Raw genomic sequence first — 27,191 nt, 5'->3', positions numbered from 1 at the left:
GGCGCCTTATGGCAAATGAAACGGAGCTGTAAATGGTATTGGTATATAACTGACTTTCTTGAAAATTCAGCTGCAGACTGCTTGGATTTGCAGTATATTAAAAACTTCTTAGCATACAGTCAGCTCATGAATAAATAAAGGGAAGCTGTGCTGTCAATGCCAAGTAGGTGTTTATGAACTATGAATCTCCCAGTTTTAAGCTCTGAGCTTAAAATCTTTATTGAAAATGTAAGCTGTAGTATGAGCAGGATGAGATACTGAAATAGGATAATGTTCTTCTAGTACATTTAAATTTGTACATTAAGTGTGACTAGAATGTAATTCCGGTATGTTTAATCATGTCCCAGGGGATTACAAAGTATTTGACTTAATATATGTGATTACCAAATCTATAATTGCTTACTGGCTCTAGTCCTGACAATTGACAGTTTTGGCCTTTATCTGTTTTTAAATATTGATAATAGTTTAGCAAAAGTATATTATTGGGCTGCCTATTAATGCAGTGCCTTGGATGCTTAAGTATTTCTGTATGAATTTAGAAGCTTTTGCTTGTGTTTAGTTCTTGTTATGACAAGAATGCTGGACTAAATTTATATATACATGGGCATAGTACCACAGTGTCTGTAATGATGAAAGTTGATTTTAATCCTGAAAATGTAACTTCCCCAGGTCCAATCTTCAGTAGCAGTTGGAACACCAGACTACATCTCTCCAGAAATCTTGCAGGCCATGGAAGATGGAAAAGGGAAGTATGGGCCCGAGTGTGACTGGTGGTCCCTGGGCGTTTGCATGTATGAAATGCTTTATGGAGAAACGCCCTTTTATGCTGAGTCCTTGGTGGAGACCTATGGGAAAATAATGAACCACAAAGTTAGTGCATTTTCTGTCTGTCTCTAAGCTAATTTTTAATAATGGGGTAACTTGAACACGTATTTAAAAATAAGTTTTTATGTACTAATTATGTTAAGTGTTCATAAATGTAGAACAAAAAATGTTTCCATGTAATAAGTTAATGGTTATGGATTGCAGATGACTTTGCTTTGGAATAAGGCTAAAATTTATAATCTGGGTTTGGAAACATAGATGTTAATTCACTCTGTGGAGTCTGTCTTGGCTACATTGCATCAGTCTTGTTGTGTTTCTTTTTTTCTGGTGTACCCATTCCTTGGCTTATGCAGAAGATTCTAAAATGTTATTCCACATGGAGCTAGCTGTAAGATTCAACAGCTGTAGTGAAAGAGATATTTAAATATAGGAGAAAAGCTAGAAGACAAAATATCTTAATAGTTTCTATCCTCAGCAGAAGTCTTTTCCTTGAAACCTTACTGCGTGTATTTCAGAGCTGGAGTATTTGCACATTTCTTTTTCTAGATAATGATTTTCACTAAGACGGTATTTTTTCTAACTTCTTCTTGGTAATAAACTATCTCCTCTTATTTTGATCTTTAAGGAGAGGTTTCAGTTTCCTGCTCAAGTGACAGATGTCTCTGAAAGTGCAAAGGACCTCATCCGAAGGCTCATTTGTAGCAGAGAGCATCGACTTGGGCAAAATGGAATAGAAGACTTTAAGAACCATCCATTTTTTGCTGGGATTGATTGGGACAACATTAGGAACTGTGAAGCACCTTACATCCCAGAAGTCAGCAGCCCTACTGATACATCAAACTTTGATGTGGATGATGATTGCTTAAAAAACTCTGTAAGTATACAATTAACATTTTGATGAATCAGCCTTTGTGGTATACTTTGTAACAAAATGTATGGAAAAGGCAGTTTATTTCGCTGTGTTCTGCATAAATAACAGTTAGGTGCTGCTTTGAAGAACTGAGAGGGGAATACTTTCATAGTTTGTAGGCTGGTCCTAAAATCATACTTGTGTAAGGATAACTTTTGTAAATTCATTGTAGCTTTACGTGTAACTTTAGCTAGTATACATCTGTTGCAGTAACAAGTTTAGTGTCCATGCCTTATAAAGAATAATGCATTTACATACAGATAGCCTGCAAGACTATTTCTAGCAGAGCATTGCTAAGAATTAGTGTAAGTTTGCATATTGCATTTTATTGTATTTTATTGCTCTACTCTAATTACTCATATTGGTATTTCATTCCCTTCAGTTCATTTCCAGTAAACTTTTTCCAGCCTTTTCTGCAACTTGAGTTTTGAGACATGTAGGAGAAATATTACAGCCGTTTCTTAAGGAACAAGAAGATATTTTTGCCTTTCCTTAAAATGTTCTGCAGCTATTGATTTTACCAGACTTTCTGTTTCTATGCTTTTGAAAAGGAGGTTTGACAGATGATAGATGCCTTAGCATTGGAGGAAATATTTTTGGGTGTGTTTGTGTGTGTGTCTGTTGAAAGATGCAGAAACCTGCTGTTTACGTGTGAGGTAAAGCATTTTCACCACTTTTGCTTTTGTTTTCTGAACTGCATGTGCATCTCAGTTTCACTCAGTTTTCTGGCCATGTAGATAAGTGGCAACATGAATTGATTTAGACAAGATGATCATTGTTTGCATTCCCTTTTCTCTAGCTGCACATTAAAACATGGAAACCATTTTGACTAAAATATTTTGTGGGTGTCAGTCTCTTCTCACAAGTAACAAGCCACAGGACAAGAGGAAATGGCCTCAGGTTGAGCCAGGGGAGGTTTAGTTTGGATATTGGGAAAAATTTCATTACTAAAAGGGCTGCCCAGGAAAGTGGTGGAGTCAGCTATCACTGGAGGTTTTTAGATGTGGTCCTTAGGAAAGTCATTTAGTGAGGGACCTGACAGTTAATGGATCTTGAGGTCTTTTCCAGTTTAAGTGGTTCTGTGATCTCTGGTTAAATCTCAGACCCCTTTTCCTTATGGGCAAATTAAGCAAATCAGTGTAGCTGCATAGGATTACTTGCACTTCTTTGATTTTGTTTCCTCACTTACTTCTGGTATTTCCACCTCCCTTCGCAACAGAAGTATTTTTATCTTAAAAATTGTTTATACCATCTTCAGATACCTGTTTGCATATTATTTTGTCCAGCAACAGCTGTGAGGATGGAGTAGCTGGAGTGGATGCTGTATATGGCCGGTCTTTGTTTGTGAAGCTGAAATACCTTTTAGAGGTTGTTCACACATTTTAGTGTTGTCCATTCCACCACTCCTCCTTTTTACAGCCCAGTCTCCCACCTGAGGTTTTTAAACTGTGCCAGTATAATGTGAATGCTTTACCATTGTGAAGAAACAGGGACCTGCAGGTGAAGAAAGAAAGCTCCTCTGCTGAGTTACTGGACTCTCAGCTGAGAAAACCGAGTCCAGTACTTAATTTGCTTTAGACATTTGGGGGTGAAAAGCAATGCCTCTGAACTGTTAGAGAAAAATGCCAGTTTCTAGAGCTTCTTTTTCAGTTTTCTAATTTGAAACATCTGAAGGTTTTGTTCTAATATAAGGATGTTATTTTCTTGCCATTTCTTTTCACACCTAGTATCTCAGAACTGCTGAAAAAACCTAGCCTAAAGGCATTGCACGACTGAGAATATTTTACATTTTTGCTTTGACCAGTGGACATTGTATTTCATACTGCTTTGCCTCAAATTCCTTATATATAACTTGGAGGTATTTTTCCTCCATATTTCATACGTATCTTTTGAGGAAGTTCCACATACTCACTCTGCTATTATAGAAGTCAGCACCACAGATAAGCCCATGAGACGTTTTTTTTTTTTTTTTTCAAAAATTCTTGGCAAGATTTGAATTGCATAGAGCAAATGAGGAAAACCCAATGCTGAAGATAAAAGACAGTGTTGAAAAGCCATGGTTGTTATTCTTCCTGAACTTTGAATGAGACCATAGTCCCATGGAAAAATTATATACATAAAAATGACATTTAAAAAGTATGTTGAGCGTACACACAAGCATAAAGGGCAGAACTGTGATGTTCAGGCAGCCTAAGCTGTGCTGGGTTTTAACTTTTAACTGGTTTAGTAGCCTTATTGAGAGATTCAGTCATAATTTTCTCAGCATGGTTGTACCGCTAAATTAACACAAGCAGCAGGAGATGCGTATCTTCATCTCTGCAAAACAAATTCTTTCACAGAACCTTACCTTATGACCAATAGATACAATATTTTAGAACAGTAACCTGTGTGCTGCCTAAGAATTGTCATGTGGGCTGTTAAAATCATGCAATTAAGCATTTGATATTTTTCAACTTACCTGTGAAGACAGTTTTGAAATTTGAATCTATGAAAGGTGAAAACAAAATGTAAAGGAGAATTAGAATTTTACTTTTTCTAACCATAGTAATCTGTAATAATTGATATTTATTATGATTTAGTGGAAAGTTAAGGTTTTCTAATTTCATCTTTTCCTTAGTTTCCAAAATGCTCAACTTCATGAATTTACACAATCTAGCAATATCATTAGTGTTGATTGGGAACCCTTTTATAACAGGGTTATAAAGGTTTTGGTCAGCTAAGAGGACAAGGTTGTGATGTAATGTAGCTGACATCATCACTGGAAAGGTAATTTCAGTTTTCTTTTGAATGCAGTCTTACTCCTTGTCCTTTCCTGCTGAGTTTTATATGAAAGAAATGTATAACTGGTTCCTTTCATTAATTTTTGTTTTGGTTTAGAAAGAAATTGTTACATACCTTTTCTGACAATTTGAAATATTTTATCACTTCCAGTGCAATAATCATCTTCTTGGACATTTTCTTTTGGTGACTGTTATGGCCATCTCTAGTATAGCAACACAAGCCTTGCATCTTGGGGTTAAATAGGAAGCTTTTAACAGAAAATTTAAGAATATTAGAACTTCAAATAGTCCAAATAAAATAAAAACAGGGTTATTTTAGTCTGAAGAGAAGTTCAAAGATTTGTCTTTGTTTGTAGTTCTTTGTCTGGCAAGAAAGAGGAGCAAAGAATGAAGAAATGGTCAAAGCACTAATGGGATTAGAACACTCTCTGGTATTATTTCTTTCTAGTAAATGCCTGCTGATTGTTCTCTCCAAATAGAGATGGCCCACTCAGAAGTGGGCTGCTAATTCTACAGGCAGGAGGCCCTGTTGGCTGAATAGCAGAGAGGAGCATAGCAGGGAATGAAAGGTGTTGCACTTTGTGCTAAGTGCTTCTTGGAAAAAAGAAGGAATAAATTGGCATCTCATATGTGTAATTTTCTGCTTTCCTCCAACAATAGCCTATTTAATGAGAAAGGCATTTTTATGTCAGCATGCTCTGTTTTTGTATATGTTAAATGCTATTATAAATATATTTAGTTGATGTTGTTTCATATTTGGGCTGTAGATAAGGATGACAGTGAGTATAGTTCATATGATACTATCACTAACACTTCTCTTATGGTTAAACTGGAAAATCTGTTTAAGTCCAGTAGGATACTGCTTACTCAACTGTCCTATTATTTTTCTAGGAAACAATGCCTCCACCATCCCACACTGCATTTTCCGGCCATCATTTACCATTTGTGGGTTTCACATACACAAGTAGCTGGTAAGTTAAGTGTTCAAAAATTGTATGTAGGCTAGTTACACAGTGTTCTAACTTTGTTTTTGAAATGTATTGAACAGATATCAAAGAATGTGGTTTGTTGAGGAAATTACCATTAAAGTGCTGTCTGTTCAAAAGAATGAGCTCTCTGCAGGTAAAATTTACATACATGTAAAGGTCAGCACCTGTGCTCAGGGGAGTTTTGATGAGAAAGGTTGTTATTAGAGAATATAGAAAATTAACTCTCCGTTACAAAGTTAAGACTAGATATGTGGACCCTGGCAGAACTTAGTTAGACATTAAAACCACTTTTATTTGTAGTCATTTGACATTTCTGTAAGTCTGAATAGAAATTTTGTAAAAATTACTTTCTTTGATATCTGCTATTAATTAGAATTTATGTCACTCATTTCCATTGCAAAATGAAACCAGGAAGTCCCTTGTATGCTCCTTGTTTATAGAGATAAATAAAGTGTTTACAACCATTGAAAAGACAGGCCTGTTTCTGCTGGGAAAGTGACTATGTCCTAGAATGTCCTAGACTTCAAAAGGATTATTTGCATAAGCAGTAGCATGTGTACATGGGTAGCCACAGCATTTCTGACATGTCCATGCCCTAGTTGTTATGAGATAATTTCATACTATTTTTAGTGACTGTTGTCTTTAAAGCATTTGTGATATTTGATTAACTATTCTCAAATGAACTGTTACTGTAATTTTACTGTCTAGGCTTTTGCTTTTTACTGTCTGGCTAACATAGAGTGTCCATAATGATTTTTAATCAGGAGTTCATCCACTTCTGTATAACAAAAAATGCATTGAGGAGATCAGGCATGCTAGGTAAAAATTTTTTCAATTTCCAATGAGCACATACAAACAAGGTATTCTCTGATGTTGTAATAAATGGCATTGTAATTAACAACTTAAACAAACTGTTTATTGGTTGACGTTTTTATAGCAGTGTTTTAAACCAGGCTGTTGTAAAATCCAATCCTATTTATTTTTTTCCCCCAGTGTGCTTTCAGACCGCAGCTGTCTAAGACTGACAGCTGGACCACCCTCCATGGATCTTGATGCCAGCATTCAAAGAACTTTGGAGGATAGTTTAGCAACAGAAGCTTATGAGAGGAGAATAAGACGTCTAGAACAGGAAAAGCTTGAACTTAGCAGAAAACTGCAAGGTATAGTCATTAAAAAAAAATCATTCCATCACTTTTTAAACTTAGATTAACCTGTAGTTTTGTAAGGCACTGTTAGTACTGTGGAAAAAATTAGATATACCTCCTGGAATGCTTTCTAGCAGAAAAGAATTGTTTTTCATTATTTTGGTTGACAAATTAAATTTCTGTTACTCTTTATGCCTGAAATACACCATGTATGCAACTTCTTAGGCTAACTTTGTTCTCACTGTACCTTGGCCACTATGGCATAAACATTTAGTTCTTAAAACTTCTAAGAACTTAGTTGGTCCAGCTGACAGTTATTGAAAAATTGGCACTTAATAGTTGGAAATTACAGACTGTAGAATGTCCAGTGAAGGATCTTTTGGCATGTCTTAATTTATCAGTAGTATCTCTTTGATCTCCTCAGATGTCAGACATGTTATTCATCCCTCTCTCTTCCATCTTTTTCTAGAGTCCACCCAGACAGTGCAGGCTCTGCAGTATTCAACAGTGGATGGCCCAATAACAGCAAGCAAAGATTTAGAAATTAAAAGTTTGAAAGAAGAAATTGAAAAGTTGAAGAAACAGGTAACAGGTATGTTGTAAATACTAATGTAAAAGCTGTAACAAGAAACTGTATTTTGTCAAGTTTTTTTTTTTCTCTCTCCAATCGTAATGCTGGTTTTCCTTGGCTTTATAAAAGTTTTCCAGTCTATTTTTACTTCTCATTTTACCCCTCACTCTCCCACTGTACCTCAACATTTTCTCCAAATTCAGTTTGAGTTTTCCAAGTGGCAAGGAGCAGCGCGTGAGTGAGGATACAATGGGCCATGAGGCTGCACTTCCAGCAGCAGAACTGATCAAAGAAAACTGCCACCAAAATAAGTCCTGCCTGCAGCTGCATGGCCCCTTCTCAGTCTGTGCATTCCCTGCACTCTCTCATGACTTTAATTAACTCAATTAAACAAGGAAAATGCTGTTAGATAGTGAGAATTTAATCAACCTATGATCAGATAAATCAGGACAAGGTGGGCAATAGAAGTGTATGGGAGAAGGAAGATGAGAGGGAGAAGAAGCACCTTTCAGCTCTGCTGTCAGTGAGCTGTCATTCCTTTCAAAATTGAACATTTATTTTCTTTGCTTCTCAGAGTTCTTGAAGTTTTTATGAAAACTAAAGTTTTGGCTGTCAAGTACCTCAGTACTTTAAGTTGCAAAAGTGGTTTTGAAATCTGTGCAGCTAAAATGATTATCTTTTTGATTAATGTTATGCTGACTTTGATCAGGACTCTGACACTTAGCCCAGTGTGTGTGTTCTACAGAGGCAACTGGAGACATTTAGGGAAAGATCCATCTTTTTCCAGCCTTACTTATCCAGATTCTGGGCAATTCATGTTTTGAGAACTTTGAGAGGGAGGGCTTACATTGCACCACCATATTGAATATAGCTATGAGTGAACCAGTTTGATGTCTGTTTAGCTAATATTTTTTTATCCTGCTTTAAAGGCTAGTATTCAGTATTCTTGATTTGATATTCTGAGTTAAGTTAAAGGGAGTTTTCTCTCACAGTGATTCATAGCTTAGGACTCCTGCTATACATCTCCATTATGCTGTCTTTAAAATAGGATCTTGAGAGCAAAGACATCTCAAAAAAAGGAAGAAAGGAAGTGCAGCAAAGTTTTTTTATATTTAGGAAAATTAACAAGAGACTGTTAGGTATCAGGTCTGGAGCCAGAGAAACAGGGAGAAAAACCCAATTAATCTTAGAGGAAAATGTCTGCGTTTTGTGTTAAAAATCAGTCACAAGCAGTGGTAGATACATCTCTATTATATGTCCTTATCTTGCCTGGGGCAAGAGAAAAACAAACAGGCAGAAATATTGGAGGAAACTACAAAAAACATTGGTTCTGGTTTGTATTTGTGACAAGACTTCATTCAATTCCTGAAAGTGTCAGGAATGCCAGCAGTGACACCCACAGAAAGAGTAACTTGAACTCAGCTTGCAGGCACTTGAGTGGATGTGTTTGGACTCTGCAGCTGCCTTGTGGGGCAGGAAGAGCAATGTGTGAACTGCAGAGTGCAGCACATAGATTACAGCCTGTTAAAATTGTGTAGTCTGAAAAAAGCTGTTACAGATACACAGTTGGACAGCTGCTGTGGCGTGATGCAGCAGTTTTGCATTGTACCATAGGCATTATTTTTGGATAGGAACATGGCTTAGGCAGCTCAGGGAGGATCACTCTGCTTTGACTGATGCCGTGTTGGTACTATATCAGGACAAAGGGTTTTGTGAAATTTTGCTCCAGCCAAATGTCCCTCCTCTTGCTGCTGTTTTGAGGATAAAGACAACATGATCAGAAATCCCTTCTCTGCAACAATCCTTAGATCAGGTTTTGAGTCATAGGGACCACTGAAAAGTGACGTTTACAAGAACAGTTTTTGATTGAGACCAGTCATTCACAGAAAAACATCAGAATCATCTTTAAATTGTATTTTATTCTTTACTATTGAGCTGCAGCTTAGTTCACTGCTGAAAGTATCACTCACTTCCTTTGGTAATGAAAAAAAAAATAGTAAAGGTATGGAAACATTCCCCAACACATCTGCTATCCCTTTTGAAACTGAAAAGAAGACAAAGTCTGGTGAAGGTGGTCAATACTGAGAAGTTGTTTCCTAAAGTAATTTTCTGCTTCACACCACATCCATATTTGTGTATTTGTTCCTAGACAGAATGTGTACTTTTGGAGTTTGATTTGGAAGCGAATAATGGGATTAGATGAGGAAGATGTAGAGCTGCATTAACCCATCCCCAGTCACTGCACAGCTTTTCCAGTATATATTTGAATGCTGTGTCTGATCCTGCCATTTGTTAGAAAAGACTCATTTGTGCCTTAAGCTGTAGCTAATACTAGCAAATTTGATAAAACAAAAAGAGAATTTTCTATTTTACTTGATTTTTATGGAGGTTCTGAGATAGATTTTAGAACTATATTAATGGCAGAATACAGAAACAAACCAAGTGATGGCCATGTCTGAATGCTTCCAAATATAAGGGAGCTAGTTCCAGGTTTTCTGGATAGCCTTTAAAAGATCTGATGAACTTTAAGAAGGTTCAGTTCAGGTGCAGAGATGAACTTTTTATGCTTTGGGCTCATCTCTTGAGTTACTAAATGTAATAATATATTACAGTGAGTGTTTGCATATATTATCTAAAATGTTAGTTACAGCTAGGGTGATTAAATGGAAAATTACCATTTATGACACGTATGTCACACCTAGCTTTTTGTTACATTCTTTAACCTGTTTTACTGCCTTTTCTGAAGCTGTAAGAGTAAACACCTGCTTAAAAAGGTAATAAAGAATGAGCTCAAAATTGTGTCAAATTCAGGAGTGTCACCGGGAGGGCTTAGAAAAATACATTTTTCTTGTCTATCTGGTTTTCCAGGAAATGACAAGCTAACATATGCTTTCAATTTTTGAGGTCAAAGTTATAATTTTTGTTCGCTAAGTTACATAGGAGAAAACTTTGAGGAATCTTTAATATTGCCAAATATGTAAAGGGCAGCAATGCAAGAGGAAAACAGAGCTGTGGAACAAAGTAGTTCATGCACAGAAGAGAGATTTATCTTGGCTCAGCAGAGCCATATATAAACTTTCTTTTCACTGGTGACTTCAGAGTAGACTACATAAGTAAGGCAGTTAATAATTTCTGGCTTTGAGCTGCATCTCTTATTTAAGTGCATTCTTTTAAATTTTTAAACAAGAGTGAGTGAATTAAAACAATAGTGAATATTTTTCTGGCTATAAGAAAATGGTATTAATTTGCTTATAAAATTCTTGTGTTTCAGAAATTAACCCTCTTAAAAATGTATGTGTTTTTATATTTGATTTCTCCAAGAGCCAGTCTCTTAGGGTTACATTTATGAAATTGTAGTTAAAGGCTGTTATTAAGAATATAGATGGTTTCCTGTTCTTTGGGTAAATACAAGTGGTCTGAAGACCTGCCCACAACTGAAATAAAAGAAAACATGTCCAGTGATTTCATAGAACTTGAAATTAACTTACCTTCTTATATATCTTGCTTTAAAGTCTTGTTTTTGAAGTAAAGGCTACGAGGCAAAAAAAAAAACCAAAAACCACTCACTAGTTAGAAAATTTCAGTTGCCATATTTTATGAGTTTCAGGGTTTTTTTTTTTTGTAGAATTTGAGGGTATTTATATGGCATTATTTAACTGTGCCATAGAAATATACTGTCACTGTGTAACTGACTGTTGGTAAGAAACTGGCTGCAATAGTTCTCCCTTATTTATAGTAGTAATAAAGCAGATCACATAAAAAGAAGTGGTTTTCACACTAGAAATAAGTAAAATCAGCTGAAGTTAATTTTAAGAGTACTGACAGGAGAACACTTGCCAGCTCTTGAGTGACCCATTATTTTTACTGTTTCTTTTTGGGGGAAATTGGGAAGAGGAGGGTGACTGTTTATAATTACAGTGTAATAAGAGATGTATTGTATATTACATCACAGCACATAAAAGTCAAATGTATAAGTTGTGTTAAAGCATACATTACAGAATTATGTGTAGAGCACAGTCAATATAATGTGAGAAGACAATTTATTATCATTTTTGTGTTGTATTCCAGCAAGCTGAGACCTTTCATTCTGTTTCCTTAAAAGCAGATAATGGCAGCTGAAACAACCTGCTCCCTTTTCTAAACCAGATAAGAATTGCCTTATTTTGTGACGAAATGGAAACCAGAAAAAATATCGAAGGGGCTTCAAGCAGCTAGGCTATGCTGTTGTAGAATTATGATTTTTTCCCTTAGAATATTTAGAGTTCTGCTGCTTTTTCTAGAATCTGGCCAGCTAGAGCAGCAGCTCGAGGAGGCCAGCACTGCAAGGCGGGAATTGGATGATGCCTCCAGACAAATAAAGGCTTTTGAGAAGCAAGTCAGAACGCTGAAGCAAGAGAGAGAAGATCTTAATAAGGTAAAATCATTTTGTCAGCAACTGTTCTAAACCCTCAAGACTGTTTTTTGTTCATTTTGCTTGTAATAACTTTCAAGTGTAAAACTAATGAGCAGATAACAAGTGTGTAGCATGACCTACTTAGCTTTCTGCCTTTTTTTTTGTTGAAGAAAAGGACATTATTTAACACATTGTCTGTATGACTGCTGGGTGCTCCCTAAGTGATTGCTTCCAGATAGTGAACAACTCCATAATCCAAATTGCATGGTGGCTGCAAAAAAGGTTTTATAGCTTCACATTTAGGTGATAATGATAGGGGTTAGAAGACAGAGTAGAGAAGAACTATTCCAGACAATTTAATCTGAAGTATGGGTGAGACTTTAATAGTGAAAAAATGTTAAGAATATGGTATTAAGGCTGTGTCACAGAAGTATTTCCAGAGGGAGATGTGAAAAATTGCCCAAGTATGAAAATTGAAAAGTAATTTGAAATAACTACAGCTAAAGAATACTGGATTTTATTTCTTCTTCTCTATCTCCCAGATCCCTCATTTTCTTATTTATAACATACTGTCTTTCATGGCTCTTTTTTGTATTCATTATTAAACCAACCTGTAATCAGGTGTGAAATACATAAAACCTGTTTTTCATTGTGATTATATTGGCACAGTATTTTAGAGTCCACACTACAGTTGGTGTGCCAGCTGTGTTTAACACTGTTTCTTCTGACCCTTAAGGCCCTTAAAATTTTGAAAGCTGCCAATTTGTCCCAGAAAGACAATCTCTCTTCTAAACCAACTCTTAGTGATTAGGACCTCTTTTTAAGAACCTTAGAAACATGTTTAGATTTACATGGACATCAGCAGTGCCAAATATTAATTCTTCCAGTTGGTGGGCTTTTTTTTTAATCCTGAAGTTTACTTTTCCTTGATTCTTTTTTCTGCTCTGATTTGACTGAACATTATAGAACTATTTAAACTGTTATGCTCCCTCATTGGTAGTGGGGTGGCACAATCTAGGGCACAGCAAGCTTTGTGAAGGTATTGTGGTGTGGAGTTATCACTGCACTAGCAGTGTTATTTCATGCTGTTTCTTTGAAAAGGATAGTTATCATATATTGCTTTTATTCACTGCAGTGTTTTATTGCCTGAAACTTTCTCTGATATTTGATATTAAGGTACAATGTAAATAAAAGGTGCAGGAAATAATATTTGCCAGGCCAGTTTTCTAAAGCTTCTTGAGTAAAAATTTTCATAGAGCAGAGTTTTCCATTCAGTTTTAACCATTTAGCACTTGAGATTCTTGTAATTTATTTAAGTAATTATAAAAACACAATGCTAATGACATTTTTTGCTTTAAGAAAGCAAGGTATTTTTGTATTGTAATGCAAGTGCTTGAACACCATTTTGTTTACCTGTAATAATGGAGCAGATTCGTACTTGGTTTACATTTATGCAGTTTTGTTAACTCTAGTAGTGTAAAACATGCCTCTTTCCTTATTTATAGAGGCATACAATCTGTATTGTAGATGCATTCATGAAATCAGAGAGAATATGTGGTTTCTGTTCACTCTGGAGAAGGTGTTCGATGCTCATCCAAAGACAGAATTGGCCTTGTAGCTTTCTAGGTTTATTACTTAATTCTTTTTTTAAACTGTAGGAACTGGCAGAGTCTAGTGACAGATTAAAATCCCAAGCCAAAGAGCTGAAAGATGCACACAGCCAGCGGAAATTGGCAATGCAGGAATTCTCAGAGATGAACGAGCGGCTGACAGACTTGCACTCTCAAAAACAAAAGCTTGCCCGCCAGCTCCGAGATAAGGAGGAAGAAATGGAAGTGGTGATGCAAAAAGTAGAAAGTTTAAGGCAAGAGTTACGCAGAACAGAGAGACTTAAAAAAGAAGTAAGTGGTGAGAAGACTGTTTAGACTCTATGAAATAAGTTATATGTAAGGTTTTCTGAGTACTTTTTTAAATTTGTAAATCTTTAACCTTTTGTCTGTTGTTTCAAACAGTACCAATTTTGTTTTCTAAGACTTTGAAGTGTTCAGTTTGGTGCTGAAGATTTCTCTCTTATATTGAAAACCATCCATAGATTTTGAAAAAAAAACATGCAGAATCCTATCTATTAAAAACGTATGTACTTTTGTAGCTGGAAGTCCAAGCTGAAGCTGCAGCTGCTGAGGCATCCAAAGACAGGAAATTGCGAGAGAGGAGTGAACAGTACTCTAAACAGTTGGAAAGTGAAGTAGAAGGGCTAAAGGTTAGTCTGTTTTGATACTAACACCTGCAAACTTACTAGTCAACTAGGACTTGGATCTGTTTGATTGCTTTCAGATGTAGGACAAAAGGGTTTTGTCAGTCTGTCACTTCAGTTGGTGCTGAATGTTAACACAGGCATGCATTGCATTATTGCCCAGAAAAATTAACATTTGCCTGATGTGCTGTTTCTTAACAATCAACCTTGTCTTGCCACATTGCTTCCATTAATGCTTTGCTTAACTTTACCTGTTAAAAGCTTTTTTATTTTAGCATGGGATGGTTGAATATTTGAAGATAAACCTGCAATCTAGGCTGGTTTCTGTAGAGGTGTTCTGTCTGCTGTGTTGTTCCTCATGTTTCCTGCACCATGGATGTCAGCTGATGGAACCATACAGAAACAGTTTTAGCACATTCTGGCTCTCAGCCAGAGGATGAGGCATTTTTACCCAAGAACAGCATTGAGCGTGAAGACTTTGTTTGTATTGATGAGATTGCTCATATGTGCATGTGATTTTAAAAGAAGAAATTTAAGGCAGCCAAGAATGCTGTTATTTTATTCTGTGATTTAGTTTTTGTGCAGTGCTCTAGAGAAGGTAGGCTTTCTCAAAAATTGAATAGAAAGTTTTTAATTTATTTATGCGTGTTGCTGTTCATTCACAGCAAAATCCTGTTCCAAATGTTTCATGCAGTAGGGTAATTCTAAACTTTTTGGGCAAAATGTCCTAATTTTATAGAGATTAGTCCTAATCTGGTCTTAATTTAAATGAGCAACCAAGTCTTTTTTCATTAGAATTCCCTGGGACATTCATCAACATTAAGTTATGGCACAGAAAATTTGATGGTTTTATGCAAACGTTCTTCTCTTTGGCCTTCCTCTGCTAAAAGAAAATAAGGAAATTCACTCAATATGAAGTTTGGATTATTGAAGTTTCTACTGCTGTGAATTCAGATTGTTATCTGAAAATTAACATGTGTTTCTTCTGCTTCCATGAATCTTCCCCAGCAGCAGAGAGTTTGTATGACAATTTAAGAGGCGAGAAGAATTTATGGGAGATCTGTTGAGAATAAATGATATACTGATTTATAACAGCAGGGCAAGTTTATCAGAAGTGGAAAAGGGAATTTTAGGTTTCTTGGTGATATTTTACAATTCAGTAGGCACACTTTGGATCACAAGTGGTTGTTGTGATGCTGCACTGTCCATTCAGCAAAAGCTCTGCGTGGCTCCTTAGTTAAATTCAGGAAGCTCTCTTACACAAAAGTATTTAAAGAAAGGAAGGTTTCTCCAAATGAGGAGAATAGAAGAGACCATAAATGATGGAAGGTTAAGTGTAAACAGGATGTTGAAAGCTAAATAAAGAGAATTTAGGAAGTGTTTTGCAGAGGATGCTCAGAGAGATTGTGGAGAGTTCTTGAAATCCAAAGCAGAAAACCTCAGGAAACAAAGGGGGCTGCTTGGGGATGGAAAAGGCAATCTCTGAGCTAATAGAGCTGTGGCATAAAATGCTCCACAAGTCCTCAGTGTGTCAGACTTCACTGCTGAAGGAGGGGAGATTCCCACCCAGTGTGTTCTTTGCAGCAGGATGGGCAGATGAGCTGGATGTGTCTGGGATGATTGCAGGGAGCAGGAGAGCTGGCAGGGGAAGTCACCTGAGGGAGTTCTGAGGGAACTTCAATGAGAAGCGAGCTGCTGGCCAAGATGTGAAGCCCTTATTACAGGCAGCCCACTGTGCCACTGTAACTCGTTCAGATCATCTGGGAGGTGCAGAGGGCTGGGTGCAGCTTCCTCAGGAAAGGAGCAGAGGCTGTGGTAAAGTTCATGGATGAAGCAGAGCCTGTTGGGAAGAAGGCAGTGTGTCTTGTCTGTCCTTCTGTGCAGCACTGACCTGCTGGGGTTCTGCAAACTTGTCAGTCAGGTGTGTGGACAGAGGGGATCCTGTGGATGTCACATATTCACATTTTCAGTAAAATCAGACTCAGTGTTAGTCAGCAGTGTGCCCTGTTAGCTGAGAGGGGTGCATTAAACAGCAGCTGTCAGTGTGCCAGGAGGTGCATTATGTCTCAGTTGCACCATTTGTCCATTTGAAATAGGCATGTAGGAAAACATCTATTTGGAATATGTGCTTACATCAATTAAAAATGTATTCTCTGTTTACTCTGTCTCTCTAGTTCTCTAAGCCATTGTCCAATACCATTGGGCTTTCCCTTCTACTGCACCATCTCTTTTATGACTGCAATAGTATCTTTTCATTGTGGTAAAAAATGTGCAATTCCACTAAAACATTTTATCTACCTGCTAGAGGGTGTTGCAAAGCCTAAACTTTTTCTGTGCTCCATTACCCTGTATGTGTGAACAATTTAGGATGTTGGGCAGTAACGAAGTTCCACAGTGCCTGTGCATGAAAGAAAACTCCTATGCTGCTTTTTTAAAAAAAAAATCTTTCTCCAAAGCATCTCCTGTTAGGATGGTATTTTCCTTCTCCAGTTTAGTGTTCTGCATCCTAAGGGCAGAGTTTTACTCTCAGATAAAACCAGATGGTTGTTTTGATGAGTTAGAGAAAACAGTGCAGTAGCAGCACATCTCTGCCTCATACATGTAGGGGGTTTTGCAGTTTTTTTGCTGACACAAAAAGCAAGGCCCAGCTTTCTCACAGAATTTGTCATGGTACAAATTCAGCTCGTCAGAATGTTCTACAATGACATTTAGCTCTTAAAGCCTGCTCATACATCAGGAAAAGAAAATTACCCAAAGCCATGCTAAATTAAGGGTGACTGAGAGGTTTTTAACATCTCATGCTAAGAATGGAGGTATAATTAACAAAATACCTTCAATCCTCTGGAAGGTGTGACAAAATCACCATAAAGAAGCAGTTTTTTAAGTTACTTGCACTTTCTCAAAACAGTATTTTCATGAATTTCTTTTCCTTAGACCACCTTTCATGGCACATTTTAAAAACCAGAAGAAATTCCAAACCAAATTGTCCATATGTTGACATTAAAAAGTCATTTCCATACTTGGATTCCAGTGCATGTCATGTCCCTATCTCATTTTGAACCTGATCTTGCTCCTCCTCTATGTTATGGCAGGACATTGAGTTTAGTGAGGGCAGCATTTGTTGCAAATGTTTATGTATCCTCAAGCAGTGTGTAAAGACTATTGAAATGCCAGAAGACCTCACTAAGAGAGCTATGAAACTGCAAAAAGTGAAGTAATTACTCTTATTGCTTAAAGCTTGTTCATCCTATTAATCCGCTGTGATAGAACTGGTCAATTTAAGTAAAATAGGTCAGGTTTCCCTCCTGACTGATGCAATCCATATAGTATTTCTGTGGCTAGACTTCAGCCTTCAGTTAAGCCTCTGCTTGTCTTAGTATAGCTTTTCCAGAAATTATATGTCCTTCAGAATATATTATTGTCCTAGTCCTTATTTTGCATCTCTGAAAGTCACTTCAACTTGTCGCTGTCAGCTGTGGGAGTGGAAGCATCAAAGTCTTTAATTCTGTGGTCACTTTCTGACTGCATTTAAGGAGAGTCAGAATGTGACCAGAGGCATTTAATGATCAAATTTTCAGTGGTTTGAAAACTATTACTGGGCTTAAATAACAAAATAATAGTGTAATTCCAATTTATGCTCTTAACAAATTTTGAAAAAAATTGAAATAGATGTGTTTAACTCGAGGCTTTAATGGGGTATTTCTAAACAAAGGCTTTGGAATATTGAGTTGTTATTAAGTATCATTTTCAACATTCTTGACTGTTAATTTGGGACTGTTTATTTTAGCAAAAACAGGTTGGTCGCTCACCTGGGGTAAGCAGTATAGAACACCAGCAAGAGATCACTAAATTAAAGGCAGACCTGGAAAAGAAGAGTGTTTTCTATGAAGAGGAGCTATCTAAACGTGAAATGATGCATGCTAATGAAATAAAAAGTCTGAAGAAGGAACTGCGGGATGCAGAGAGCCAGCAGCTTGCCCTCAAGAAGGAGATCATGGTTTTGAAAGACAAGTTAGAGAAAACCAGAAGAGAAAAGTGAGTGTTGTATGAAATTTACCTTTTCTTAACCCTTTGAAGTTTCCTAGTATTGTTCCAAACGCTCTGTCACTTCCTTAAGTGTAATGCAGATTGCTGCATTTTGGCTGAGCTGATACGAGGGTTAAAACCAGTCACCTTTAAAAGCAGAACAGAACAAAAAACTCCACATCCTTATACTGAAACAGACTGAAACAGTTAATTTTGCACCAGAACTGTTTTAGTGGCTGACCATTCCAAGGTATGTAACTTGAGTTACAGACTTGCAGCTCGGGGTAAGTTGACCCCTGAAGCTTATGTTGCACTTTAAAACAGTTTTTCGACATTCTTCTTTTATTTGGTATTTTCAACTTTTGATGCAAAACTTATGTGTTAGAGATCAAGTATTGTTTACATTTCTGCCAGCACAGGAACAATCACTTAATGTGAGCTGAGGCTAATCCATGCTGGGTTCCATCCAGTGTTAACATCAGTCAGCAGACTACTGTGGGCGTAAGCTGCTTTATCTCTCCTGACATGGTAATTTGTCAGATCTGCTTTTTTCTCTCCCACATGGTGGAGCTTATAACTGGCCTTGAGATTGTTCCTTGAGGCATTCATCAATAAAAGCAAGTTTTTCTGTTGGATGGTGTAGTAGTGGGAATAAGTTATAAATTGAACATGCTCATGTTCATTCATAAAAAATTCACAATGCTTCATAGACACTAATACAGATGAGTCTTTTTGCTGCTGTAGCAAGATGGCAGATGAGTGAAACCATGGAGGAGTCCCTGCTGAGAGCTTAGCCAAACTATAGCAAGACCTTTAAATATAAGTAGTAAACGAAATACAATTTTTTTCCAAAAAGTTTATGCAAATAGAGATGGAAACACTGTACCTCTACAGTGAATTGTATTCAGCAGGGAACATGGATCATACAGCTTAGAATGCAGTGCATGAACTGTTTCTTCCTAGCATGCAGCTGTTCAATAGGCTGGACCTACTAACAGCACAGGAGTTTGCTGCTTTGATCTGGGTGGAGAGGTGAAACCTGCCTCAGCAGCATGTTTTCATTGTGACACGACTTAATGGCCATGCTGACCAATGAGTTACAAATGCACAAAAGGCTGTTCTGTCTTGTAATATATAAAGGTGATGGTATGGCACTCTTAAGTCCAGCAGTGTTTCAGAAGGAGGAATATTAAATAAAGAATCATGAATACTGCTTTCTGCAGGTTAAACTGTTTGTGAGGATCATACCTCTAAGCAGTGACCAAATGAAAAACTCCTTCTTTGCCAATTCTAATGTTGCACAGCTGCAGGCATTCTAACTAATGTCCATTCTAGCTAGTCCATAAACTCTCCTTCAGTCTGGTCTCTATAAATAAAAAAAGAGCTGGGTACAAATCTACAGTGGGTGCTGTCATAACCATGTGTTTCTGTATGTGGTTCAAGTGTCTGTGTAAGAGAAGGTTTTGAAGTGTGAGCAGAAATGTGTCACCTCACCAGTATCCAGCACCTGGCTCCTGGTGGCAAGCACCGTGCTCAGTCAGGCGTCCAAGCACACGATCAGTGCTTGGGGAGAAGGTTTTGAAGTGTGAGCAGAAATGTGTCACCTCACCAGTATCCAGCACTTGGCTCCTGGTGGCAAGGGCTACAGCACCGTGTTCAGTCAGGTGTCCAAGCACACGATCAGTGCTTGGGAAGGGCCTGGTCTTACCTGGCTTTTGTTAAACAAATCTGCAGAATCTCATGCAAGCATTAGGACTCCAGAGAAAGGCAGAAGTCCACTGTTCAAGTTATGCTGTGGTTTGACTTCTGCAGTTTAGAAGGGAAGCTTAAGCATTAGGAATGCAGGAGTTGCTGTTGCTACTCAATATTTGGTAGTTTTCCTTAACAGAACGTAGGTTTTCTGTTTCTGCTTATCCATGTTGGTGTTAGCTTTTGTAGTCTGGCATGAAAAGCTTTTTGTGAGTCTTCCAGTAGAGAGGTGCTGAATGTAAGCACTGAAAAGGAAGCACCTGGAGGCTTTGTGCTGAAATAAGTGGAATTATTTCAACAATAGGCTTGGGGTGGGTGTGGAGTTGAAGTGTGCTTACACAGTTTGGCAAAAATATTTTAGTCATCTAAAAATAATCTTCAGTGCATATTAAAAAAGATCTTGGTAAGAGGATGTGGTTGTATTACTGTGTAAGATGAGTGAATTGCATAGGTTATTCTAAGCAAGGATCAGTAAGAGCTTTGACAAAATCTGTATGTCAATTTTTTGTGTAACTTGCATATTGGTCGTTTCTGTTTTGCATTTTTAAAATAGATATTTTTCTTTGTTTCCTTCAATTTTAAGCTTTCTAACTTTTGCTATTTCCAAAGCACAAGTCTTCAAGGGAGATTACCTTCCTGTACAAAATGATTGCATTTTGCTGAAGTCTCATAAACTGCATGCTATTAAAGTTGAAGCAGAGGAGCATAGTATCAGGCCAGTGATCTGTGTAGCACTGAATTCCATTTCTTAGAATTGTCATTAAGAAGTATTTCAGAAGATGCAAGAAACTGTGTAAAATAAATCACATTTGTAGAAACTTCTTTTAGGCCCGTCACTTCATGATGGATTTATAAAGCAGAGAGCTTTATAGAACAGCATTTGCTGTTTTTAAATGGTGTGATATAAAGAAGCCTGGGGGCTGGTGTTTGTTTCAGGTCTATTTTTCTTGGTTTCAAAGCAGTAAGATAAAATATTTGGTCACTTCGTACAGATGCAATAAAGAGCTGGAGTGACAAAGTGATACCATAAAGCAGTATTTCACATTGCTTGCATGTGGTTTGCTGCAGTTTCACTGATAAAAAGAAAACTGGGCTGTGTATATTTTCTTAACTTGAAGAGGAGACACATAGCTAAACGTTAGATGAGAGAGGAAGTTTGATGGGAGAGGAGGATGCCAGGCTTCAAAGCAAAAGCATTATTTTGATCTTGCTGCCTGTCCAAGGTACATCCATGGAGTCTGTCACAGTTCTGTTGTTTGCTGAGTCGCTGTTTGGGTCTGATGGATTATAGCCACATTCTCCTCTGTTTCAAATTTATCATTTCTGTATTATACTGTAGCAATCTGACTTACTGGGGTGATCACAATCATCAGCTGAATTAAGAATGTAAAATATAGAAAATTACAAACATGTTGGGCTCTTTCACTAATCCATAGCATCCTTAATCCACTACCATTTATGGCTGCTTTGAGCCATAAAGCCTTAAAGGAATAAATTTAAGACAAATACTGAAAACAATTCCCAAACAAACCCGTGAAAGCTGTGTAAAAGAAATTCATTAAAAGTTAGTTTGTCTGCAAAATTAGCTTTGAATCCACGCCTTGAAAACAGAAGCAGGAGCTGTTATTAATTCCTATGACAGCCAGTGCTTTAATCTCTTCCTGCCTTTTCCCTATACTGCTCATCATATGCATGGAATCTGTTGATATAGAAAAGGAGTGGTGGTGAATTTCAAACTTGGCATTTAAACAGTGAGATAGTATGTAACTTTACTAGGATGAAGTGTTAGGTTTCAAAGGACGCCTGGCAACGTAGAATTTCACCATAAGTCTGACATGTTGTACTAGATTTCAAAGAGTGGTTGAAGCACTAAATGAATTTCAAATTAAGAGTAGGAAATTCAAAGCAGCATTGCTCTTAACTGGGTTCACTGTAACCACTGGTATTTCTCATCTTTGGAGAGTGTTCTCTCAGGCAAAGCTGTAGTAGTTTTGTGTCTCAGAAAAAGAAGCAAGAATGTAATTTTGCGTTTGCATTGTGTAAAATTCTGATCGGTATCTAGGAAAAAGATTGCACTGCTCAAGACAGGGTTTCTCCTGGATTTTAATTTTACAGAGTTAACCTTTAATACTGGGCACTTTTTCAAGTCTTTTCAGACTGGACAGTGCTATTTGCTGAGTGGATATTTTCTGTATCTGTGGCATTTATAGTATAGTATAGCATAGTATCAACCTACTGATGAACTTTGTGCCAGTGACCTGAATAGTTGGTAAAAAGGTGATACAAGATGTAAGGCTAGTGAATCTGAAAACAGTAGATGCAAGGTGGGAATTACACATCTAAAACATTGCTGTGCACCACTTGAAGGAAATTCCATGGGTTCTTTGGCAAACAGAGGGCCTGTACCTTTGTTTGTTTTTAGGTTCTCACATTCATTGTGCAAGATCAAAGTTGATATTAAGCAGAATCAGCCAGGGGTTCTCCTCTGCTGGATGACATCCATGGGAGAAGGGAAGGTTTGGGGGAGACAGCTGCTGTGAGACTTTCTCAGAAAGAATGGTCCGAACTTGCTGTAGAATCTGGTGATGTTAGGAATGTGGAAGTTATCCGTCCACTTTTTGCTCATAGTGAGTATATGATACCTGAAGTAACAGTTCACATACGACTTCTGGGCTGTTCTAAATTGCCCGAAGACTAGCCCATATATGCTTTTCTCATCGGAGACCCAGCCCTGAGTGCTCTAATTTAGCTTCTGTATGCTCTGGTTCCATGTGTGGTCATTTTTGCCTGTCATTCTGTGTGAAACTTGGAATTACAGAAATGTGTGTGTTACAATAAAGTTCATGTGAGCTGAGAATGTGCCCTGAGCATTTTACAATGTCGACACATACTTTGGTCTGCTCATTGTTTAAAGGATACATCTGAAGAATAAAATTTATGTAAGTGGGTTGATAAACATTGGCTTGGTGGAGCTGTGTTAATTCTGTACTGAGGGATTCTGTACTAACTGTAAAATTCAACAGGCTGGCTTGCAGTCCTAAGATGGTGTATTAAATGGCTTGATTTTAATTGCCTGTGGTATTATCAATGTAGTACTTCCCTTCATCATGTGTGTGCACTGATCTCTTTGTGTTTAAGTGAATGATGGGGTGAGTTAGAGTAGAAAACTTTGTAATTCTGCTTCACTTTGTTTCTTAGCCAAAGTGAAAGAGAGGAATTTGAAACAGAGTTCAAACAAAAGTATGAACGAGAAAAGATTCTGCTGACAGAGGAAAACAAAAAACTTACAAATGAACTTGATAAGGTAAGTGCTGATTGGTTGAGCTCTGAATTTACAACTGTTGTATGCTATGTACAAAGTGGACAATATGGAGCTGCATTGGTTATTACTAACTCTTAACTGAAAGCAGAAATTAATGTTGCACAAAAAATTGGTGATTAATGTTAGATTTGAATGGAGTATCTACATGCATCTGAACTTGAGAAGGCATGTGCATATATATATATATATATATATGAGTATTTATGCGTGGGAATGGAATTAGATGGTCTTAGATTTTGGTAAGATTAATTCTAGACAGCACCGTAAGCCAACAATAAAGGATTATTTCATTGTGTGACCCAAATATAAAAATACATCGTTAATGATGTGATTACTTAGAGTACATTTGCATGTCAATCGTTTGAAATACCAGGGCCCCTCCTACCCTTTGAGATTAAGTGTTACTTTGAGATCCTAAAAAAACACAAATGATAAGGCATATTAACTGAAGTGTGTTAAGCAAGAAATAATTACGATTTGTGCATTTGGATTGTCTCTTTATTGTTCATTTTGACAGGTTATTCAAGTTCATTGTTCATTATCCAAGTCTTGCTAAACTTGTCTATTCCTTTTGTAATGCATTAGATTTTCTAAAAATATGATGAAAGTACAGTGTTCTTCAAAGTAAGCATGTTTGCATGTCTGTGCTCAAATTACAGTATATTTTCATACCAGTATAAGACAGACAATATATATGCCTATAGGTAGGCTTAGTCCAAGAACACTAAGAAAAAGCATAGTCACTTTGATAGTTTTTCTGCTCTCTCTCTTCCCCCATTACCTTTGTATTTTTCTTGTCAAATGACATATAATAAGTAGGAATATTTAAATTATAAGCCCATTTAAATGATAAATAGGGTGTGGAGTTATTAATATTTGGAGTAAAAAGCAAAATAGATTTTAAATTGGGCATTCTTTTGTCGTTTTGAATTGTTAATATATTTCAGTACTAAAAGAAGCTTTCACCTGGGATTTCATTCTCCTAAGCAGACCTTCCTATAAAGTCTATCTGGTCTCTGATTCCAAATTGACTCTCTGAATAATTACTTAACATAATGAAGGTTTAGTTCCCAATACCAGCTTGGGTTAGCTGTGGCTTTTGTCTTGCAGAATGTGCCTGTATGAATGGCAGCAATTTGAATGAGAGAGGTTAATTGCTAGGTATAACATATTGTATGTGGAGATGTGCATTTAATTTCAATTTCCCTGTCTGCTAGTAAGTCAAATGAAAAATAAGGGAACGTGAGACACCTGGAGAATCTCAGGACTGTCTCATGCCTGTATCTGTTCAGTCTCTTTCTCCATGGTTACTAAACAAGGGAGAGGTTCAACTGTTTTATCTGAGCCATAACAATTCTTATGCATTTGCTTTGCTCTTCTAGTGTAGATTTTTCTATACAGAACATTCCACACCTATATGGTGCAAAGCAGAAACCTTCTAAGACTTTTACAGGTATTAGGAGACTAATTCTCAGAAAACTCATTAAATTGATAGAGTAAAAATGTTGTTCAAGTCCTTAAAAGTGGCTTTTCAGTACAGCTAAGGTTATACAAGAAGAGATTGTTATATAAGTTTATGTAAGAAGATATTCTGGCTTTTTTTGTTACGTGGTGTTTATTGTGATGACCAGTACCAATTCCTAAAGCACAGATGCAAGGTGTGAGAGAGGGGAACACATGGTTTTGAGTCTGCACAGAGATGGAGTCAGAGCAGTTTATACTTTTAACGAGTTGTTTAAATTCTCCTTCAGCTCACCACCATGTTTGAGAGGCTGAGCATGAATAATCGGCAGCTGGAGGAAGAGATGAGAGACCTGGCTGATAAGAAGGAGTCTGTGGCTCACTGGGAGGCCCAAATCACTGAGATCATCCAGTGGTGAGTGCTCTGCTCTCATGGCATGACAGAAACCCCTCAGTATGTGGTGGGGCTGGTGCTGAGTTTTTGTCTTTGCACATGGCACTTGGAAGTGCTGAGGTGAAACCTCACACCCGTCTGGGATTCTGCTGGGGTTTTGGCTGAGATTTTAATAATGCACAAATCCCGAAAATTGTGTTCCTCCTTAAGAGTGAAAGTGTCTCGCCAAATAGAGCTTTTCAAAGTGCAGAAGAATCATGGCCTTTGGGTGTGGCTTGTGGCTGTGGAAGAATGCTGAAAGGAATCATGTGCTGAGCTCACGCCTCCGAGAGGGAGCAAGGCTGGGAAAAGCAGTGGCTGAGTGTTTGTGTCTCAGCTTTAATTTCCTTCGTCTGCTTGGCATGTGGCAGAATGAAACAAATACAGTGCAACTTTTATGTGATTTTTTTACAAGGAGAGTATTTGAGACTGTACCACAAATCCAGTCAAGTGATGTTTCTAATGGTACTTTTGCTAAATAATGATGCTATCTATTGGACAGTGTCTTCTGTCCAATTCTGTTAAATGAAAGAGAAGGAAAAAAAGGTTGAAACTACTAAGAGAAAAAGATTGTGTATGCTGAGTTTTTAATCTATTTTTATTTTTCCTCTTCATGCCTGCTTATCTCCCCTCACCTTTAATGATCCATTGCAGTGTTTCACATCTACAAAACCAGTTTACATTCAGACATTTTATTTTACAGATCATCCACTTCTAGGAAGATTTCATCATGATAAACTAGTGTTTTTCTGTTACTGATTGGTTATTCCCTCCCCCTGTTTTTCCTGTCTCATGTTAGTGAAAAAAATCTAATTTGTTGTGTCCAGGCAAAAATGGGAAACATTGTTTTAGAGAAAACTAGTTTGGTATTGTCCTGTTACTTCAGATTTGTTCTCCAGATATAGAGAAGTTTGGCTTTTCAAGAGTGCCATATAAATATATAACAAGGCAAAAGGGCCATCCTCTGGGTTTCCAGTGTGTTTTAAACAATGTTTGTTGTATAAAAGTATGTAATGCTGATCTGTGTTACGAAGTCCAGTTTGTCTCAAGGCATTGTATTTGTGGCAGAAGTTAAAAAATGTAAAGGGTCCACTTTGTGCGTGTTTCTTTTAAATGTTGTGTCTTATAACGTTGATAGTAGTGGACAACTCGAGTAACAAAAATTAAAAAAAAATATTTAACTGGTAGTTAAAACAGGTTTTAATTTCTGGCTAGCTGGAAACGTTTATTCAGGAAAAAAAAGGTAACAAGTGAGACAAGTCTATATATAATTTCACATTCCTTATTGCTTTAAGGTAGTGCTTATGTGTCACATTGCACCTAGGTAATCAAACACAATTTTTCAGATTTACATGTGAAAACACTCATATAACTTGGCAGTTGTAGGAAAAGACAAATCAGAATTAATTGCGGATTGTTCCACTTAATACAATGTAAAAATGTACCAACAGCCATTACGAATGTACCTTCTCCTTTACTTTATGAGAGTGTTTAATATTTTAAGATGTATTACTGATGTGGTTCAGGGAAATGATAAAGCATTTTTCATGTTAAGGATGTCATTGTAAAGGGTAAAAAGGTTTGGGCTTCAGTTTTTTATTATCTCTGAAGAAACATACAAGACTTAACTTTCTGAATGACAAACATCATTTTACTGATCCCTTATGATAACGTAGTGTCTTCTAAATAGTACAGAACTAAAAATTAAAGAATTATGTGAAAAGGAAGAAATAGAAGTACTGGGGGCAAACATTAAGGGAATTTTAAAAGTCTGGCTTGGTTCTAGTTTTTCATCACTAAACACATCTCAATTTTCCCTCCATACTTTTCTCTGCTTATGTTAAATTTTTTTCAGCTATGGGAGGCCTTATCTTAGGTCACATTTTTTCCTTGTTATGTTTAGATTTTTCCATGTGTTACTCAGATAATCTGGTCATGTCCATCTGCTGTTCTTAGAATTCAGCACTGAGACTAGGCCCTTCTCTGGGGAACATGGCTGCTATATGAAGTATTTAAGCATCTATTACTCTGACATGTGCATATATAAAAAACAAAACAAAAAAAAAAACAAACAAACAAAAAAAAAAAACCCTAACTAATTTTGGAGAAAACTAGTTTTATTTAATCAGTCACAAGCCTGTGTTTTCCTCAGAAGAACATGCAGTACAAGTCTGTACCTGTCCACATCTTCAGTGTGACCATGGAATGCCTCGGAGCTAGCAAAGTAGGGGAGAATTTGTGGGCTCCCTCTTCAAAACTTTACAGATTTCTCACACAATATTGCATTAAAATATGTATTTTGGGTGCATTATTTCTACCTCCTAAAAACTGCC

The 27,191-nt window shown here is 37.0% G+C and overlaps 1 protein-coding gene across 10 annotated transcripts in view; it reads left to right on the top strand.

Moving 5' to 3' along the window:
- Positions 1–27,191, top strand: part of CDC42BPA (CDC42 binding protein kinase alpha) — a 185,683-nt gene that overhangs the window by 103,996 nt on the left and 54,496 nt on the right. For 9 of the 10 annotated variants that reach the window (XM_041473983.1, XM_041473981.1, XM_041473984.1 and 6 more), the window contains exons 8-18: positions 670–870; positions 1,451–1,699; positions 5,407–5,486; positions 6,498–6,664; positions 7,119–7,241; positions 11,501–11,634; positions 13,272–13,514; positions 13,763–13,873; positions 17,655–17,902; positions 22,841–22,946; positions 24,716–24,840. In XM_041473983.1, the coding sequence (XP_041329917.1) occupies positions 670–870; positions 1,451–1,699; positions 5,407–5,486; positions 6,498–6,664; positions 7,119–7,241; positions 11,501–11,634; positions 13,272–13,514; positions 13,763–13,873; positions 17,655–17,902; positions 22,841–22,946; positions 24,716–24,840 (1,787 nt within the window). The remainder of the gene's footprint in view (positions 1–669; positions 871–1,450; positions 1,700–5,406; positions 5,487–6,497; positions 6,665–7,118; positions 7,242–11,500; positions 11,635–13,271; positions 13,515–13,762; positions 13,874–17,654; positions 17,903–22,840; positions 22,947–24,715; positions 24,841–27,191) is intronic. The other variant, XM_041473988.1, reaches the window with a different exon arrangement.

The sequence above is a fragment of the Pyrgilauda ruficollis genome, unplaced genomic scaffold (assembly GCF_017590135.1).
Source record: "Pyrgilauda ruficollis isolate IOZ18807 unplaced genomic scaffold, ASM1759013v1 scaffold31, whole genome shotgun sequence".
Taxonomy (NCBI): Eukaryota; Metazoa; Chordata; class Aves; order Passeriformes; family Passeridae; genus Pyrgilauda; species Pyrgilauda ruficollis.
Note: the sequence above shows the minus strand (reverse complement) of the source record. Positions and strands in the feature narration are given on the sequence as shown.